The 17,436-nt window shown below is 41.6% G+C and overlaps 1 protein-coding gene across 1 annotated transcript in view; it reads left to right on the top strand.

Annotated features, from left to right (window-relative positions):
• Nucleotides 1–17,106, top strand: part of dcaf13 (ddb1 and cul4 associated factor 13) — a 100,960-nt gene extending 83,854 nt beyond the window's left edge. The window contains exons 10-11 of the mRNA XM_085993410.1: nucleotides 13,513–13,676; nucleotides 16,513–17,106. Coding sequence (XP_085849536.1) covers nucleotides 13,513–13,676; nucleotides 16,513–16,600 — 252 coding nt within the window. The 3' untranslated portion in view covers nucleotides 16,601–17,106. The remainder of the gene's footprint in view (nucleotides 1–13,512; nucleotides 13,677–16,512) is intronic.
• The last annotated feature ends 330 nt before the right edge of the window (nucleotides 17,107–17,436 follow it).

The raw sequence follows: 17,436 nt of genomic DNA, 5'->3' as shown, positions 1-17,436 counted from the left end.
ATTGCCCAAGATTGTGCGACTACTAATTTCCTGTTTTACCCAAATTATTTAATCTTCCCATTCCCTGTGAACTCATTTCTTCCTTCTTTCTCTCTCCCCCACAAACACAATTCATTCACACATCTAGATATTTACTTACATATTTGCACACCCACATAAATGGAGGAGGCTAATCCTCTGCCCTCAATATGTGTAAATCTACTCTCATTTGGCCAAGACAATTAAGTTTTGCTTGAATTCCTTCTGCCTCCGCTCACCTTGTGACTCAATTGATAAATGTCTGGAGCAGAACCATACAGATCAGTAAGATCCTAGGTTTAATCCTTGGTCTGTGCTGAGTTAGCCTCCGACGCTAAGCTAGGGAAGGGAAAAAGTAATGCGGGCTCCTGTTTCTGAAAATTGCCCAGTGATCCCTGATGGTGTGTACTTATGTGGACATTTAATGAGGCGTAGATTCTATTTGACTGTGGTGTCTCAAAAGTTGAATAGCCCACTGACGCTCACTGTCCCGACTTGAACATGAAAAATCCCTACTTGGGAAGACTGCTGTTGCCTGTGTAATTGTACTCCAGCATATGTCAGTGCCTTAAATAGAGATGGGGAGACAGTCAGGGTAAAGGAGTTCCTTTTCATATTCAGGGTTTCAACGGCTGCTTTGGCTTATTCCTAGAGGATGTAAATTGTTCATACATTTCTACAACTGTCTCAATTTGTTAGATATATACCAACAGTGGTATGACCTATATTGCAACCTTGTATCGGAATGTATAGGATCAGAAAGGACCATTTCAGTCCATTGGACATGCCCAGATTCAAAAGCAAATACATAGTTCACTACCTATATTGTTCAATTGATTTTCTCGCCAAATGGCTGTCCAATTCCTCCTTAAAATTACTGATGCTATCAACCTCGGTCGCATACTTGAACAGTCCATTCCAAAAATTCACCACCCTCTGTGTGTAATGGATATATCTGAATGTCCATTCACCTTCCCCCTTCTGAGCTTCATCCCATACCTCTTCATTATCATTCTCAGTGTCATGGTACTGTTTCTTAGGGTTCAGTATGTTGATATCCTCATGGGTTGTATGCCTCAATAAAACTCTCTTCCCCAGGTTAAACAATCTCATTTTCTGTAGTCTATCCTTGTAGCTCAGATATCTGATGCTAGGTATCAGACAGGTGGCCTTTTGCTGCACCATTTCCAGCACCTTTATATCCTTCCTGTAATATGGCAATTATCCTGTGGATGGTAACACCATTTCATTTATTGTTCCAATGTTTATTTTTCTCATCTCATCACTTTATACTTGTTGACATTGAATTCAATTTGTAATTTCTCAGCCCAATCTTTCTAAATCGCTCTGTATGTGAGCAGTCTACTTTTGATTGTTTGCAACTCTCCCACTACGTTGCTGTCATTGGCAAATTTTGACAATTTAATCTCTCCTAGTTCCAAATCATTGATATGCAATGTGAATTGCAAAGGTTACATTACTGATCTTTGGAGAAACCCACTGGTCACTTCCTGCCATTCTGATGCAGCTCCATGCATTACCATCCTCGGTCTCCTTTGATGTAGCCTGTTGCCAAAACACTTCACTAACTAGTCATTGATTTTGCTTTTTCTTTCTATGGAGCAACCTTCTATGCGGTACTGTAGCAAAAGCCTTGCTGAAGTCCAGATAAGTAATATCCATGGAGTTTCCTTTATCCACAAGCTCTGATACCTCCTCAACGAATTCTAATGAATTTGTTGATCATGATCTTCTCTCTTTCTCCTTGCCTTCCCCCCCCCCCCCCCCCCCCCCACCAAGTAAAGCCATACTGACTATTACTGATGACTTTATACTTGTGCAGGTGTTTCACAATACCCTGTTTCAAGATGGTCTCTAAAATCTTATCTATGGCTAATGTCAGCTTGAAAAACGCTCTGATAAGCTAAAGGCTGAAAGCCAGTTACTGTACATGAAGTCCAGTACTTGGCTACCAGCAACCAGTTCCCGCATCAACAACAACTTGCATTTATATCGTGTCTTTAACATAGTAAAACATCCCAAGGCGCTTCGCAGGAGCAATTATCAGACAACATTTGACACCGAGCCACCAAAAGATATTAGAACAGGTGACCAAAAGCTTGGTGAAAGGGGTAGGTTTTAAGGAGTGTCTTAAAGTAGGAGAGAGAGGCAGGGAGGTTTAGGGAGGGAATTCCAGAGCTTAGGTCCTTGGCAGCTGAAGGCATGGCCACTAATGGTGGAGCAAAGAAAATCAGGGATGCGCAAGAGGCCAGAATTGGAGGAGAGCAAAGATCTTGAAGAGTTGTAGGGCTGGAGGAGGTTGGAGATAGGGAGGGGCATGGCCACGGAGGGATTTCAAAACAAAGATGAAAATTTTAAAATCAAGGTATTGCCCGACCGGGAGCCAACGTATGTCAGCGAGCACAGGGGTGATCGGTGAACAGGACTTGGTGCGAGTTAGGATATGAGCAGAAGAGTTTTGGATGAACTCAAGTTTACAGAGGGTGCAAGGTGGGAGGCGGCCAGGAGAGCATTGCAATTGTCAAGTCCTGAGGTAACAAAGGCATGGATGAGGGTTTCAGCAGTAGATGAGCTGAGGTGGGGCGGAGATTGGCGATGTTACGGAGGTGGAAGTAGGCAGTCTTGGTGATTGAGAGGATATGGGGTCGGAAGCTCAGCTCAGGGTCAAATAGGATGCCAAGGTTGTTAACAGCCAGGTTCCGCCTCAGTCAGTGGCGAGGGAACGGAGTTTGTGTGGGGACCGAGACAATGGGGGTGATTTTCATTCCGAAGTCGGGTTGGAGGCGGGACTACAACTTTCGGGGTTGTAGTCCCGCCTCCATCGAGATGCGGCCAATCCATGCGATTTTAACTTGATTGACCTTGTTGAGCCCGCCCAGCGGGCTCAGCAGGCCAATTAAGGGCCACCCAGCAACAGGGGACGTCACAGACTGAACTTTCATCTGTCAAGATTTTTTGACAGATGAAATATCAGCGTTTCACAGCTGTTTGAAGCTGTCAAACACTGACAGTCTTACTTCTAACATGAGTCCTTCTCCACAGACTCAGTTGGAAATCTCTCCGGCACTGAAAGCTGCAGGCTGTCACTTTTGACAGTTCGCAGCCGTTCTGCTTTCTGTGCCGGTTAGATGATGGACTCCCGAAACCTAGAGGAAGGAAGGCTAAAAAGGTAAGTACAGGTAATTTAAACTTCTTTACACACTTTAGACACACCAAACACACTTACCTTTGCACTCATGCACCCATCACTCACCTGAACACCGACATCTCGACCTCTCCAAGTCCTTCAACCCAACGGCTCGACGACTCTAACTTGGCGTGGTTTGGAGCCATCGGGAATCCCACACTTCAAGCTTTAAAATAGGGATTAGGCTAAAAACTGCCTGTTAACAGGCTGTTAATTGGCACGAATCCCTTCCCGCCTCGGGTAGGTGGGTCCCAGTGCGGGACGGGTACCCGCCTCCTTTGAAACTTACATGGAGGCGGGTTGGGGGCGGGATGGTGCCGGGACCCCCGAATTCGAGACTTTAACCCCCCCGCACGCCTCCAATCCCGACTCCACGGGTCAATGAAAAGCGACCCCAATGGCTTCGTTCTTCCCAATATTTAATTTTCTGCTCATCCAATACTGGATGTAGGATGACAAATCAGAGGCAGTGGAGAGGTCGAGAGATGCAGTGGTGAGGTACAGCTGGGTGTCGTCAGTGTACAGGTGAAACCTGACGTGTTTTCTGATGATGTCGCCGAGGGGCAATGTGTAGATGTGAAATAGGAGGGGGCCAAGGATCCTTGGAGGACTCGAAGTAACAGTGCGGGAGCGGTAAGAGAAGCCATTGCAGGTGATTCTCTGGCTACGACTGGATAGATAAAAATGGAATCCAGCAAGGGCAGTCCCACCCAGCTAGATGACGGAGGAGAGGCTTTGGAAGAAGATGGTATGGTTAACAGTGTGAAAGGCTGCAGTCAGGTTGAGCAGGGTGAGGAGGGATAGTTTACCATGGTCACAGTCACAGGATGTCATTTGCGACAGAGCTGTTTCGGTACTGTGGCAGGGTTGGAATCCTGATTGGAGGTGTTCAAACGCGAAGTTGCGGGAAAGATGGGCACAGATTTGGGAGGCAACTACACGTTCAAGGACTTTGGAGAGGAAATGGAGGTTAGAGATAGGGTGGTAGTTTGCAAGGACAGAGGGGTCAAGGGTTGTTTTTTTGAGGAGGTGGGTGATGATGGCAGGTTTAAAGGAGAGGGGAAAGTACCTGAGGAGAGGGAACTGTTAACAATATTGGCTAACGTGGCGACCAGGAAAGGAAGTTGGGTGGCCAGCAGTTTGGTGGGAATAGGATTGAGGGAGCAGGAAGTGGATCTCATGGACAAGATGAGCTCGGAGAGACCATGTAGGGAGATGGGAGAGAAAGCTGCGAGTTCAGGGCGAGGGGAGGGGGAACCTTGGGGGAAGTTTGGGTTGGTGAGCTGGGGAAGGGAGGGAAGAGGCAGAGGCAGCTGGTCTTATGGATGGTCTTAATATTAGTGAGTCATGAGCTCCTTGCACTTGTTGGAAGTGAGGGTGGAGGAGGCAGGGGAGGGGGGTTTAAGAAGTCGTGTTTTTTTTTAATTCGTTCCTGGGATGTAGGCGTCGCTGGCAAGGCCACCGCTTATTGCCCTCGAGAAGGTGGTGGTGAACTGCTGCAGTCTGTGGTGAAGCTCGTCCCATAGTGCTGTTAGGGAGGGAGTTCCAGGATTTTGACCCAGTGACAATGAAGGAACAGTGATATATTTCCAAGTCAGGATGGTGTGTGACTTGGGGAACTTGGAGGTGATGGTGTTCCCATGCGCCTGCTGCCCTTGTCCTTCTAGGTGGTAGAGGTCACCAGTTTGGGAGGTGTTGTCGAAGAAGCCTTGGTGAGTTGTTGCAGCACATCTTGTAGATGGTACACACTGCAGCCACAGTCTGCCAGTGGTGGAGGGAGTGCACGTTTAAGGTGGTGGATGCGGTGCCAATCAAACGGGCTGCTTTGTCCTGGATGGTGTTGAGCCTCTTGAGTGTTTTTGGAGCTGCACCCATCTGGGCAAGTGGAGAGTATTCCATCACACTCTGATTAGTGCCTTGTAGATGGTGGAACGTCTTTGGGGAGTCAGGAGACACTCGCTGCAGAATACCCAGCCTCTGACCTGCTCTTGTAGCCACAGTATTTATGTAGCTGGTCCAGTTAAGTTTCTGGTCAATGGTGACCCCCTGGGATGTTGATGTGCGGGAATGTGATAGAAAAGTAGCGGAGCAGAGAAGTTGGGGATATTCTTGCATTTCAGGATGATCCTGGAATAGTGAATTTAGTGCATGCTGTCAGGCTCATATCCCTTAGCCCACAAATTTATGGAGAGTGCTCATTAAGGTTGCAAACTATCTCATTCAAGCAGTTGCCTCCTTCCAAAATTGCTGAATGTATCCCAAATGATAACTTATCTATCTCATTCACACTTCCAAAATTCCAAAACGTTGTCTTCCAGCAGAGCCATTGTGGTGTTATGCCCACCTGGTGTAATATTAGTTATTTACTGGTGGTTATAGTAGCTTCATGCATTCAGGACTAAAATAAAATCCTGCTCAATCCTAGTTTTGTGGGGTAGCAACCAAGCACATAGTCTTACCCGGCTAGATTTGTGAACAGGAGAAAAGACAGTTAAATCGAGAGGATACAACTGGATATAAAATTGCCATGAAAGCAATGCTCAGGTATTTCAAGCCTTCACCAGTTAGTACTGGAGAATAGGAGTTTAAAAAAACAAATATTTGTGGATATATTGCTGGAACTAAGTCAGCATGGGAGCCAGTGGTAATGTAATTGCAACTTACTCGAGCCCTATGTCCCAGCTTGCACCTTCCACTCTGACTCTGATATACTGTGTGTATCTTCCCCACACCTATTTGCTCTACCAGGCATGGCAGAGTTTGAGCCACAGTACTTCTGGAATTTCTGTTCATCTTGAAATCTTTCTCTGCCTCAAAATTTAACTCTTGACTATACTGTCCATCACCTTCCATAATTTCACTTTTGCTTCCTGCTTGATGTCCATTATCTCCCTGCAAAGCACCTCAGAATGTTTTATTACGTGAGAAGCAGTCTGCAAATGTGTGTTGTTTAGATTTCTCCTCCCACCCAAAAAATAAATGACAGACTGACCACTTCGATTCCAAATTTGTGGGATGGATTTTTTTTGATCAAGTTTCCTTTTAAACACTTGACGAAGTACAGGTTTGCCTGAATGGAATGACCGAAGTCTTAAAGCCATAACTGTGATTGACTTACAATTGCTGTATGTAATAAAGTGAGAAATATACCTGCATGATATTCCCTTCTGCATTCTGGCATATTTTCTGACCTGGTAATCTACTGATTATCTAGCGAAAAACTCCCATTTGGTTGCCCATATTTTGATGGCTTTCATAAATTACTTTACTATACTTTTTTTTTTGTCTAGGGAAGCATTGCAGTTGTACTAGATCAGCAGCAATTTGCTCCTCTTAAATAAATTGAATTAAAGAAAATCATTGCTTTTAATTATAATAAAAGCCCTTGCAATTTAGATTGCTTTGACAGCTTTCAGTAAAAAGAGTGAGACAGGGATTTATTAAGACAGAGGCAGCTATTTAGGCAGGCTTAGGAAAATGAACTTGACTGGATGAAGCTTGATACATTTATTTAACTGGTAATGGAAGTTGGAACTCCTCATTGATTGAGGTGTAAAAGTGAAGGCCGTAATTTAATTAGGGTAAAATGATTTGGCTTTTTGCTTGGCAGGTTTAACATTACCTCGATTGCATTGAGTCTAATAATATGATGCAGAGGAGGTTTACTAGAATGGTACCAGGGATGAGGGACTTCTGTTACATGGAAAGACTTGAGAAGCTGTGGTTCTCCTTAGAGCAGAGAAGGTTAAGAGGAGATTTGATAGAGGTGTTCAAAATCTTGAACAGTTTTGATGTTTCCAGTGGCAGAAGGGTCAGTAACCAGAGGACACAGATTTAAGGTGATTGGCAAAAGAACCAGAGGCGGCATGAAGAAACATTTTTTTACACAGCGAGTTGTTGTGATCTGGAATGCACTGCCTGAAAGGGTGGTAGAAGCAGATTCAAAAGTAACTTTCAAATGGGAATTTAATAAATACTTGAAGGGATAAAATTGACACGGCTATGGGGAGTGGGACTAATTGGATAGGTGTGCTTTAGCTGGCACAGGCATGATAGGCCGATTGGTCTCCTTCTGTGCTGTATCATTCTGTGATTCTATGATGTTAGAGATTTAACCATTTATAAGCAAGTACAGCGCCAGGGGGAAAAGCGGGAGCAGTAGGAAAGAACAGAAAGGAAGGTCTGCGATAGGGTGGAGGGCAGCAGCGATTTAGTAACAAAAGGGATGATGGTGCAGCGCAAAAGGGGGTGGTAATGGGACAGTACGGGTCCATAGGAGATATAAATGGTTGCAGCAGAACCATTGCCAGCACCTGCTGTCCGAGAAAATAGGATCAGTGGTTATAACCTGAAGATGTTGAACTCCATGTTGAGGCTGGAAAGCTGTAAAGTGCCAAATCAAAAAATGAGATGCTGTTCTTCAAATTTGCGTTGACCTTCATTGGAACAGTGTAGAAGGCTGAGGGCAGAGTGGGAGTGAAGTGCCTTGGGACGTTTTACTACGTTAAAGGCGCTACAAAAATACAAGTTGTTAATTAAAATGGCAAGTGACAGGAAGTTCAGGATCACGTTTGCGGACTGAACTGAGATGTTGAGCAAAGTGATCACCCAGTCTGCTTTTGGTCTCTTCAGTGAGGAGGAGACCACATCGTAAGCAGCGAATGCAGTATACTAAATTGGATGAAGTACAAGTAAATCACTGTTTCATCCAGAAGGAGTGTTTGGGGCCCTGGGCGGTGGGAAGGAAGGAGGTGAAAGAGCAGATGTTGCATCTCCTGCGCTTGCATGGGAAGGTGCCAGGAGAAGGGCAGCGGGTATTGAGTGTGATGAGAGTGGACCAGGGTGTTGTGAAGGGAGCGGTCCCGTTGGAATGCTGAATGGAGAGACGGGGAGAAGATGTGTTTGGAGGTGGCGGCAATGGTAGAGGATGATCTGTTGAATGTGGAGGCTGGAGGGGAGGTAAAGAGGGACCCTATTGTGGTTCTGGGAGGGAGTGGAAGGGGTGGAGACAGAAGTGCCGAAAATGGGATGGGCACGGTCATCCAGGTAGGTATGGGAGTCGGTGGGCTTATAGTTGATATCGGATAGCCTATCCCCAAAAATGGAGATAGAAAAGTCGAGGAAGCGAATGGAAGAATCAGGGATCGAACATGTGAAAGCGAGTGAGGGTTGGAAATTGGAAGCAAAGTTGATCATTTTCCAGTTCGGAGCGAGAGCAGGAAGTGGCACCAACACAGTCATCAAGTACGGGGAAAAGAGGTGAGGGAGGGAACCGGAGTAGGACTGGGGGGAGAAAAAGTGCTCCACACATCTCTCAAAAAGGCAGGCATAGCTAGGATGCATACGGGTTTCCATAGCAACACCTTTTATTTGGAGGAAGTAAGGAATTAAGAGACGTAGTGGTGGATGGATACTGGTTGGGCCTCCGTTCAAGGAAGATTGATGTACCTCCTCTTGAGCACAAAAAAGGAAGCAAAAATAAATGGACTAAAGGCTTGGATGAGATGCATTTTTTTTCTCTATTTACAAGGTTCTTTATTGCTGTATTTAAGTACCTGTGGGGAATTATTAAAAGTTATTATGTGGTGTGCAGTTAACTTGATGTATGGTAGATAACCACAATAATGTGCATATTGTGTTAATGATGCAAAATTGGTATTTCCAAGAAAAATGTTCACAAACTCAATTCATTATTAATCGTAAAAAGAAGAATGATTTTTGTAGCAGTAGGAAACATATAGACTAATTAGTACCTGGGAGAAAGTTCACCTAAGAAGAGGTCAACTAAGCTCAAAAGTTGAAACTCTGCCCATTAACTCATTCTTGAGTTTTATATTTGTAAAACGATTTTCCTTCCTTGCTGTTCAAAATGCAATTGAGGTGAAGAACAATATTGCGGGTAAAAGGTAATAATAGTGATGGTGACATTTGATCAAAATTAAAAGGCATCAGTAATTTAATCTGGATTTTTTTGGTACCTTATTAATATGTAAATATATTAAATGTCTTAAGTCATCACCCAGATATCGAGTTCATTCCCCGAGTATCCATGCTTGCTTGCGAGACAGTTCTGTGGTGGTGTATTTATAGATTTTATGTACAGGAACATATGGTGAAAGCTACAATATTTTTGTTTAGATGCATTTTAATTACTGAGAATGAAATGTTGAGTTATGCCAAGCTAAGTTAAGTGGACTCCACGGATAAACATTACGAGTGAATGACACCCTATTCCCATCTGCATTCTACAGTTCTTCATTTGTTCATTTCAAATCCAGATCAAGACCACTTTTTGAAGTATTTCAAGCACATTGGAATTAAACAATCACATTTTTAACTTTTGATAACCTACTACAGGAAACTTTGGTTTATCTGGAGGTTAACTATCTGGAATGCTCGAGCCACCGGCAAAAATCAGGAGCCGTTTCGTTAGGTTTTTTTTCTTTTCGTTGCTTTTTTTCCACCAGTCAGGCTCTGCAAGGTCTCGCTGAAGCTGTTGCTAAGCTACAGAGACGCTTGCAAGGTACGGCCGACTGTTTAGAAGCTGTTGCTAAGCAACAGGGTTTGTTGCCAGATACGGAGCTCAAAATCTCCGTATGTTTCAACATTAGCGCTGGTTTGTCCGGCAGTTTTGATGGGACAGCAACAGCTCGGTCCCGTCGGTGCCGGATAGCACAAAGTTTCCTGTAATAAACATTTCACTCTCATATCCTTCGGCCCATTTTCACTCAGCTGCTGTGAGACTTAACTTTTTAAAGAGTAAATTTAATTGCAATTAAAATGCAGTCTATTTAATCGCCTGTGTTTAGTGTCCTGACTTTTAAAGATTTATTTAAAATCTTTGAGTTGATACTTATTAAGGTATTGCCACTTAAGGGAGCTGTATGCCATAAGTAGCATGATTGGTTATGGAAGCACGAATATTGCATTTCTGCCATCAACAATTAAAGAAGAGAATTTAAAAAAAATAGAATTTGAAAATTAAAATTATTTTCTAGCAGATTGCAGCTTTGCATTCTCAACCATCCACACCCTGAGACACCAAAGTGCAATGACAGACATGTTCCGCTAATAATACATTCAACAGACTTGGAGGAAGTTGGAATCTGTTATGTTACGAGAATATTTATTTCAGTATAAATTTTAAGTAACCCTCATGAGACAGTCTATATTAGATTTCTATTTTTAAAGAACATTTTGTACAATACTTCATATCTACATGGTAGTGTATACAGTTTAATACTGAACTGTCCTGAGTTGCAACTGGCAGTATATACATTTCCTGAGACTGTGCCACAAACAACAAGCTGTATTATCAAGAGGCTTATTTAGGCTATCTACTTAGCCCTCTGCCTCCTCCAGCCTCTAAGGTGTGCCAACCCTCCCTCATCTACAAAGCTCTGAAATTTCTCCAACATCTCCCTCCCCTCACCAGCGCCCATCCAGACTCCTATCGTCTGAGACCCCTCTGCCCGCTCCCTCAATGCATTTCCTCAATACTCAAGAAATTTCCTCAGCCCAATACCTTCTGATGATACTGAGCTTCCTTGGGAATTGTTGCCCCCCCAATAAAACAGCTGGCATCATCCCACCATTTAAAAACATCTTTGGCCTCTATGGCATGTCTAACTAATGCCTCGTCTCTAAGTGGTATACAGTTTTCCATCTTGAATATTGCATTATCTGGTGGAAGACTCAAAAATGGGTTAAGTGTGGTAGCCAGAAAGTTTTGAGCTATTCTGTCTTCGTCTGAAGTGAAACTGATGCAGTACTTCAAATTCTGAAGTTTTCTAATATTATGGAATAGATTTGATTTTTAATGCATTCTGGTTTTTTTAAACCTTCAACTAACATCTGTAGCCCATGTCCCTACCTCACCCCAACTGTCATTGAAATCTTCATCCATGCCATTGTACCTTAGCCTTGATCTCTAGGATTCTCCCTACAACCTTTAAATAATCTCCTCCAACTCATCCATAACTTGGCTGCTGGTACTCTGTCTTGTACCAAGTGCTGTACTCCCTACCATACCCATCAGCATCAACCTTGATTGGTCCCCATGCCCTCGGCCTATCAGTTTTAAAATCCTCATTAATTCCGAAATAACTCTATCACCTCTCCTCCAACATCCTCGGTCTTTTCCAACCCTACTTCACATCCCCTAATCTCGTCCTCTTCCTGTTTGGGGTCCAACCCATCCCTGCCTTGTGATGTTTTGTTATATAAAAGAAAGGATTTGCATTTATATAGCATCTTTCACAACCTCAGGACATCCCAAAGCATTTTAAAGCCAAGGAAGTACTTTTGAAGTGTAGTCATTGTAATGTAGGGAAATGCAGCATCCAATTTGTGCACAGCCAGGTCTTACAAACAGTAATGAGATATATGACCAGATGATCTGTTTTAGTGATGTTGGTTGAGTGATAAATATTGGCCAGAATACCAGAAGAACTCCCCGCCATGGGACCTTTTACACCCATCCGAGGACGACAGGCGGAGCCTCGGTTTGACATCTCATCCAAAAGACAGTACCTCCAACAGTGCAGCATTCCCTCAGTACTGCAGAGGTGATGGGGATTAAGAAGGGAATTCCAGAGCATGGGGCCTCGGCAGCTGAAGACATGTCTTCCAGTGGTGAGGTAAAAGGAGGGCGGACAGAGTCCGAGGAGCAGAGAGGTTGGGTAGAGTTGCAGGAACTGGAGGAAATTACATATGGGGAAGGATGAGACCTGAAAAGAGATTTAAACACAAGGTTCAAAATTTTAAATTTGAAGTGCTGGGGTTTCGGATGCTAATGTGTTTGAGTGAGCACAGGAATGATGGGTGAGAGGGAATTGGTGCAGGAGTTTGGATGAGCTGAAGTTTGCTGATGGTGAAGGATGGGAGGCTGACTAAGACCGTGTTGGAATTGTCAAGCTTATCAGCTCCAAATTTATATTGCCAAATAAGCTGGTGTGAACTTTGCAAATTGGAAAATGGAACATTGCCATTAACTGCTTTGTAATAATATCTAGGCACTTGTCTGCAAATTAATTTCTGAATCCTTTCAGCGCAGCATGTCCCTCTCGAGCACCACCCAGCCCAAATCAATTCTAACACTCGTATTATTTCCTATTTATTCTCCTCTCTTCCAACCCCCAGCTATTTACATTCTTCCTCAAACAGCAAAAATGCTTCTTAGCCATTTGATTCATTCTGAAGCTCCAAAATCTGATGTGTGCTTATAACATTTCTACAGAATTGGGAACGTTCAGTGATTTCAGAGATTTTAGTTCAATGCTAAAAAACATTTTGAGCTGAAATGTTGCCCACCTGGACTGGAGAGGGTTTGTTCATTAGACATTCAAAGTGTTTATATGGTCATCTATTCCCTCCTTTGCCTCCCGTGGCAACAGTAGCCCACTGCTGGACCACGCACTTTCAATATTTCCTTTTGGTCTTTTCATTTCTCTTCCCCTACCTCAGCCCACAAATATTCTGTGGTCTGTTATGGATATAAAAAGAATACTAATGTTCATTTGATGAATTGCTCATTAAAATTTCATCTGTGTGTAAATACATCAGTATGCCACTGTTGCCTATTTAGGCTGCAATTCATTTTATCAATGCATCTTTTTAAATTTCTCACACTTGACAGAAATTCCAAGTGGTTCCTTTTAAACCATCCTTTATAAAACTGAAGATTTAAGAGATTTCGTGAGTTTTTTTGTTCATGGATTTTTTTTAAACTTCTAAATCATTTTGTTTGTTTGGACGATGTAAGGTGTAATCTCTAATGTACTGCCCTGGCATGGCATTTCACTGTTTTAATTGGTTTTTACATCATTGTTGCTGGGAAAAGACAAGAGAATTTTATTCTAAAATGGTCCCTTATAGTTACACAATTAAATGCTGTTAATGTTTAACTTTAATTAGACATCCTTACAATAAGCAAATTGAGTTTATTTTCTTTGGTTCAGTTTGTATTCCAACTTTTCCTTAAGATTTGCTTTTACTGGTTTTAATCCAAATAACCGATAATTAAGTGTGCTACCATGGGGAAAATGTTTAGACTTTGAATTATGATATTACTGAAGTACTAAATAATATTTCATATTAAGTTACATTGCAAGGAATATTAATGCTGATAAATATTAGCAATTTTTAAAAATTCAATAAAAATTCAGTGGTGTAGAAGGGACATAAAGCTTGAAAATCCAAATCTGAAGAACTTAATTGTATTATGTTCTTGAAAAATGTAATTAAAGTATTTAGATGTATTAATACCATTTATTTTGATGCATTAGCTTGCACCAAGAGAGAAGGCTGCTTTGAACTACAACCAAAAACTTCAAGAAAAATTCCAGCACCATCCTCACATCAAACGTATAGCCCGTCACCGTCATTTGCCTAAAATGATTTACAACCAGTCCAAGGAACTCCGCATCATGAGGGAAGCACGACGCAGAAAGTATGTTTCAAATAACTATCCTGTGACACAACACCCTGTACAGTATATAATATTGTTTTCTATTAAGAAGTCTTATTTTAACTAAAATTTGATTGAGTTTGTAGAAGTACCCAAAATATTCAAATATAAATCTACAGTTCAAAAATTAGGCTACACTATAGCCTGACTAGATATGCCTTTGTTATTTGATGAATAAAATCTATGAGGGGCTTCCAGTGTACTGTGCTGCAGAGAGGTAGAATATTAGTTTGGATCCACAATAACCCAACTGGTGTGTTTCCAATACCTCAGGTGATGGCAAGTAGCGGAGAAGTGCTTTCATAAAGAAAATAGTTGATCATCCCATCCACTCTTGCATATCACCCAAGAGCTAGTTACAAAATGACACTAACTGCAACTAGGAAACTAATCTTCGAATAAGCCACAATTTATTTAGATCTGCGTCACTGAAGAACAACATTTTTGTATTTTTTAATCTATATTTCTACAAGCTTTATAATAAATCAGAATTCTGTACAGTGTTGTACCATTGGTTGGCTCAGTAATAAATTGACTGATTTGCGCATATTATCAATTAGATACAGATCTACATTTTACTTTCATGTCACATCTGTAACTGAAATTGAGAGGGAATGTATTGAGTAAAATGAGAATTACAGCACTGTTGGAAAAGTTTTAAATTGGCAATACTGAAAGGGTGTAATAGAAAAATAAAACAAACATTTTTGTAACCAACTAGTGCTTGTAGGTGACCAGTCTGGAAATACCTATCGAAGTGTTCTACAAGATTATACCACCTTTCAGGGAGAGGCTTTAAGATCATAAAGCTCATAACAATATAGATTTAAAAAATGCAAAATTATTGTTTTTCAGTTACATTGATCTAAATGAATTGTGGCTCATTCCTAGAATAGATCCCTAGTTGCTGTTAGTGTCACTCGGTAACCAGCTCTTGGGTACTGTGTAAGAATGGATTGGATGATAAAACACACAAACCCAAGGGCTTTGACATTCTACCTGAACCAAAGATTATGCTTGATCCTTCATGCATAATCCCAAGCCATTTTTTAATTATATGAAGTACAAGTTTTGTTTTGCTTATGTTTCGTGGATTGAATTGTCCATTACGTTTACATATTGTGACTGGGGACAAGAGTGGAACACTTCTTTTCTCTTCCATTTTTCTCCCCTTGTCATCTTTCCAGAAGGTATGTACTCCTCACTGGGTACAGTTCTGGGTGCTGGATAGCCATTCCTAGCTACTGTTCTCTTTTCTGGTCCAATGGCACAGAGGCCAACAGTAATGCTCCAACCACTGCCCTGACTGAGTTTGGCTAACTCAGCACAGACTGGGCTTTAAACATGGAATATGCCTGGTCTGTGTGGCTCAGCAAATCACAGGACAAATCTGAGCCATGAAAAGGCATGGCCAGCTTTTGAGATGAAAGCTTGCAGTTAAGGTTGCATTATGTAACAGGAAGAGGTGATAAGAACTTAAGTAAGAGCAGGAATAGGCCATACAGCCCCTCGAGCCTGCTCTGCCATTCAGTAAGATCATGGCTGATCATCAACCTCAACTCCACTTTCCCGTCCGATCTCCATATCCCTTGATTCCCCTAGAGTCCAAAAATCTATCTGTCTCAGCCTTGAATATACGCAACAATTCAGCATCCACAGCCCTTTGGGGTAGAGAATTTGAAAGATTTACAACCCTCCTGAGTCAAGAAATTCTTCCTCATCTCAGTCTTAAATGGCTGACCCTTTACCCCCTAGTTCTGGACTCTCCAGCCAGGAGAAACAACCTCTCGGCATCTATCCTGTCAATCCCCCTCAGAATCTTGTGTTACAATGAGATCACCTCTCATTCTTCTAAACTCCAGAGCATATAGGCCTAGTCTACTCAATCTGCCCTCGTAGGACAATCCTCTCATCCCAGGGATCAAGCTAGTGAACCTCAAATGCTACAAGTTTCTTTCATCTCCCACAAATATCTTAATTCAGCAGAATCCCTTCCATGTTTGTGACCATATTAGTCTTTATTTTATCAGCTTTCAACCAGTTGCAAAAACCTCTTGAAACCTAGGTTTCAGCTCCCAACTCAAATAGTCAATCTGGTACCAGTAGATAGAAAAATAATGAAATGGCAACAGGGAAGTCCGGAAATCATTGTTTTTTTTATTTTCTGTGAACACTTCGCCAATATTTTTATAAATAAATAATAAACAATGGGGAAGAAAGGCTATTTGGGCAGGCAGGTTGGGGGGGTGGAGGTCATGTGATGAAACCTCAACAAATACATCCAACCAGATTTGGCAACCCTAGTTTGGGAAGAAAAGAATGTATAGGTGGCCTGTGTGAGAAGGGGGAGAGTATGAGAGCCAAGGCAGGGAAAATGGTGCACATATGGTCACAGGCCCCGTCACTCAGGAAAAAGGACATTTCAGAAGCTGTAGTACAGAAAGTGGAGTCAGCAAAGCAAATAGAATGGAGATAGAAACCTTGGGAGAAAGGGATAGATAGTGTTTACAGGAAGAGAGGTGAGAAGAGGATTGCTGTGGGCTTGTAATAAATGTCTGGAAAGGCACCCGTCCCCCTTTCTGTAAACCTGTCTATTCTGAGATTTCTTTGTTGCAAAAGGCATTTTAGTCAATTTTGAGACAACTTAATGTCTTTTTTTTAGCTGACAAATTGAGTTGGCTAATGAGGCTTGTGTGTGTGATTTTTGGCTTTTAAAGAGAAGATGCCACAATTAGCAGTAGACATGAAAATGTGTTCATATTTAAATAAGCATTTAACCAAGTAAGCGTACCTCATTACAAATTATTTTTTATTTCAGGGAACTGAATCGTCGCAAGCACAGCAAACCAGGATCCATGCCATTTGTCTCCGAGAAGAAGAAGCATGTTGTGGCTGTGGTGAAATAGTTATTCTGTCTGTGTGAGGACAGAGTATCTTAATTATTGGGCAAAATATTTCAGAACTGAACTTTGGCAAAATTAGATGGAGTGACAAAAATCCAAATAATGTTGCCTAAGATTTAAAATATTTTTTCAGAAACTGATTAAGATAAACATTTGAAATATAACTTAATTAAGAATTTTATGTTTAAACGTGCTTTCATGGACATAGTAACTTTTCTGGAAATAATTCATCATAGCAATACACTGCGTGGAACTAAAATTATGTCAACTATGTCTAGTAACTGAGATACACTTTATGTTCTTAAAGCCTCAGTGTTCATTAAACTCTAATAATGCATGGGAATAGCATTTGAAGTGAAAATATGGAAGTATAGAGTCAATATAATTTGAAGACGTTTGTTTACATTAAAAAAATGACATGATTGTTTAAAAAAAAAGTTGTAATCTATAACCTGGATTTTTTTAATGTACATTAGACAAATAAACTTGGAGAACTTCAGTTTAAATAATTGTTTTCATGATTTAAGTGGTCAGAGTAAATGGAAAATATGTAGGTCAAGTATCTGATTCTCATCCTCATGTTTTGACTAACTGATCATTCGACCCTTTCCAGCCCTCATTTTGAATTACTTCAGTTTATCAAACTTCAGCTTATGATCACCACATTCATTTCATACACAGATACACAAGACACATTTAATTAAGCTATTGTTATGGTGTGGGAACGGAGAGATTATGTTGTCTTTAACATTACCACTGCTTTGAGAAGATTTTTATGAAAATAAAAAATTTGCTTGTTGCAACTGGCCATGCATAATTTGCACTGTGATGCACTCTTG

The sequence above is a fragment of the Somniosus microcephalus genome, chromosome 7 (genome assembly GCF_052327205.1).
Source record: "Somniosus microcephalus isolate GS21.2 chromosome 7, FLI_Smic_1.0, whole genome shotgun sequence".
NCBI lineage: Eukaryota > Metazoa > Chordata > Chondrichthyes > Squaliformes > Somniosidae > Somniosus > Somniosus microcephalus.
This window is presented reverse-complemented; position numbering and strand designations above follow the sequence as displayed.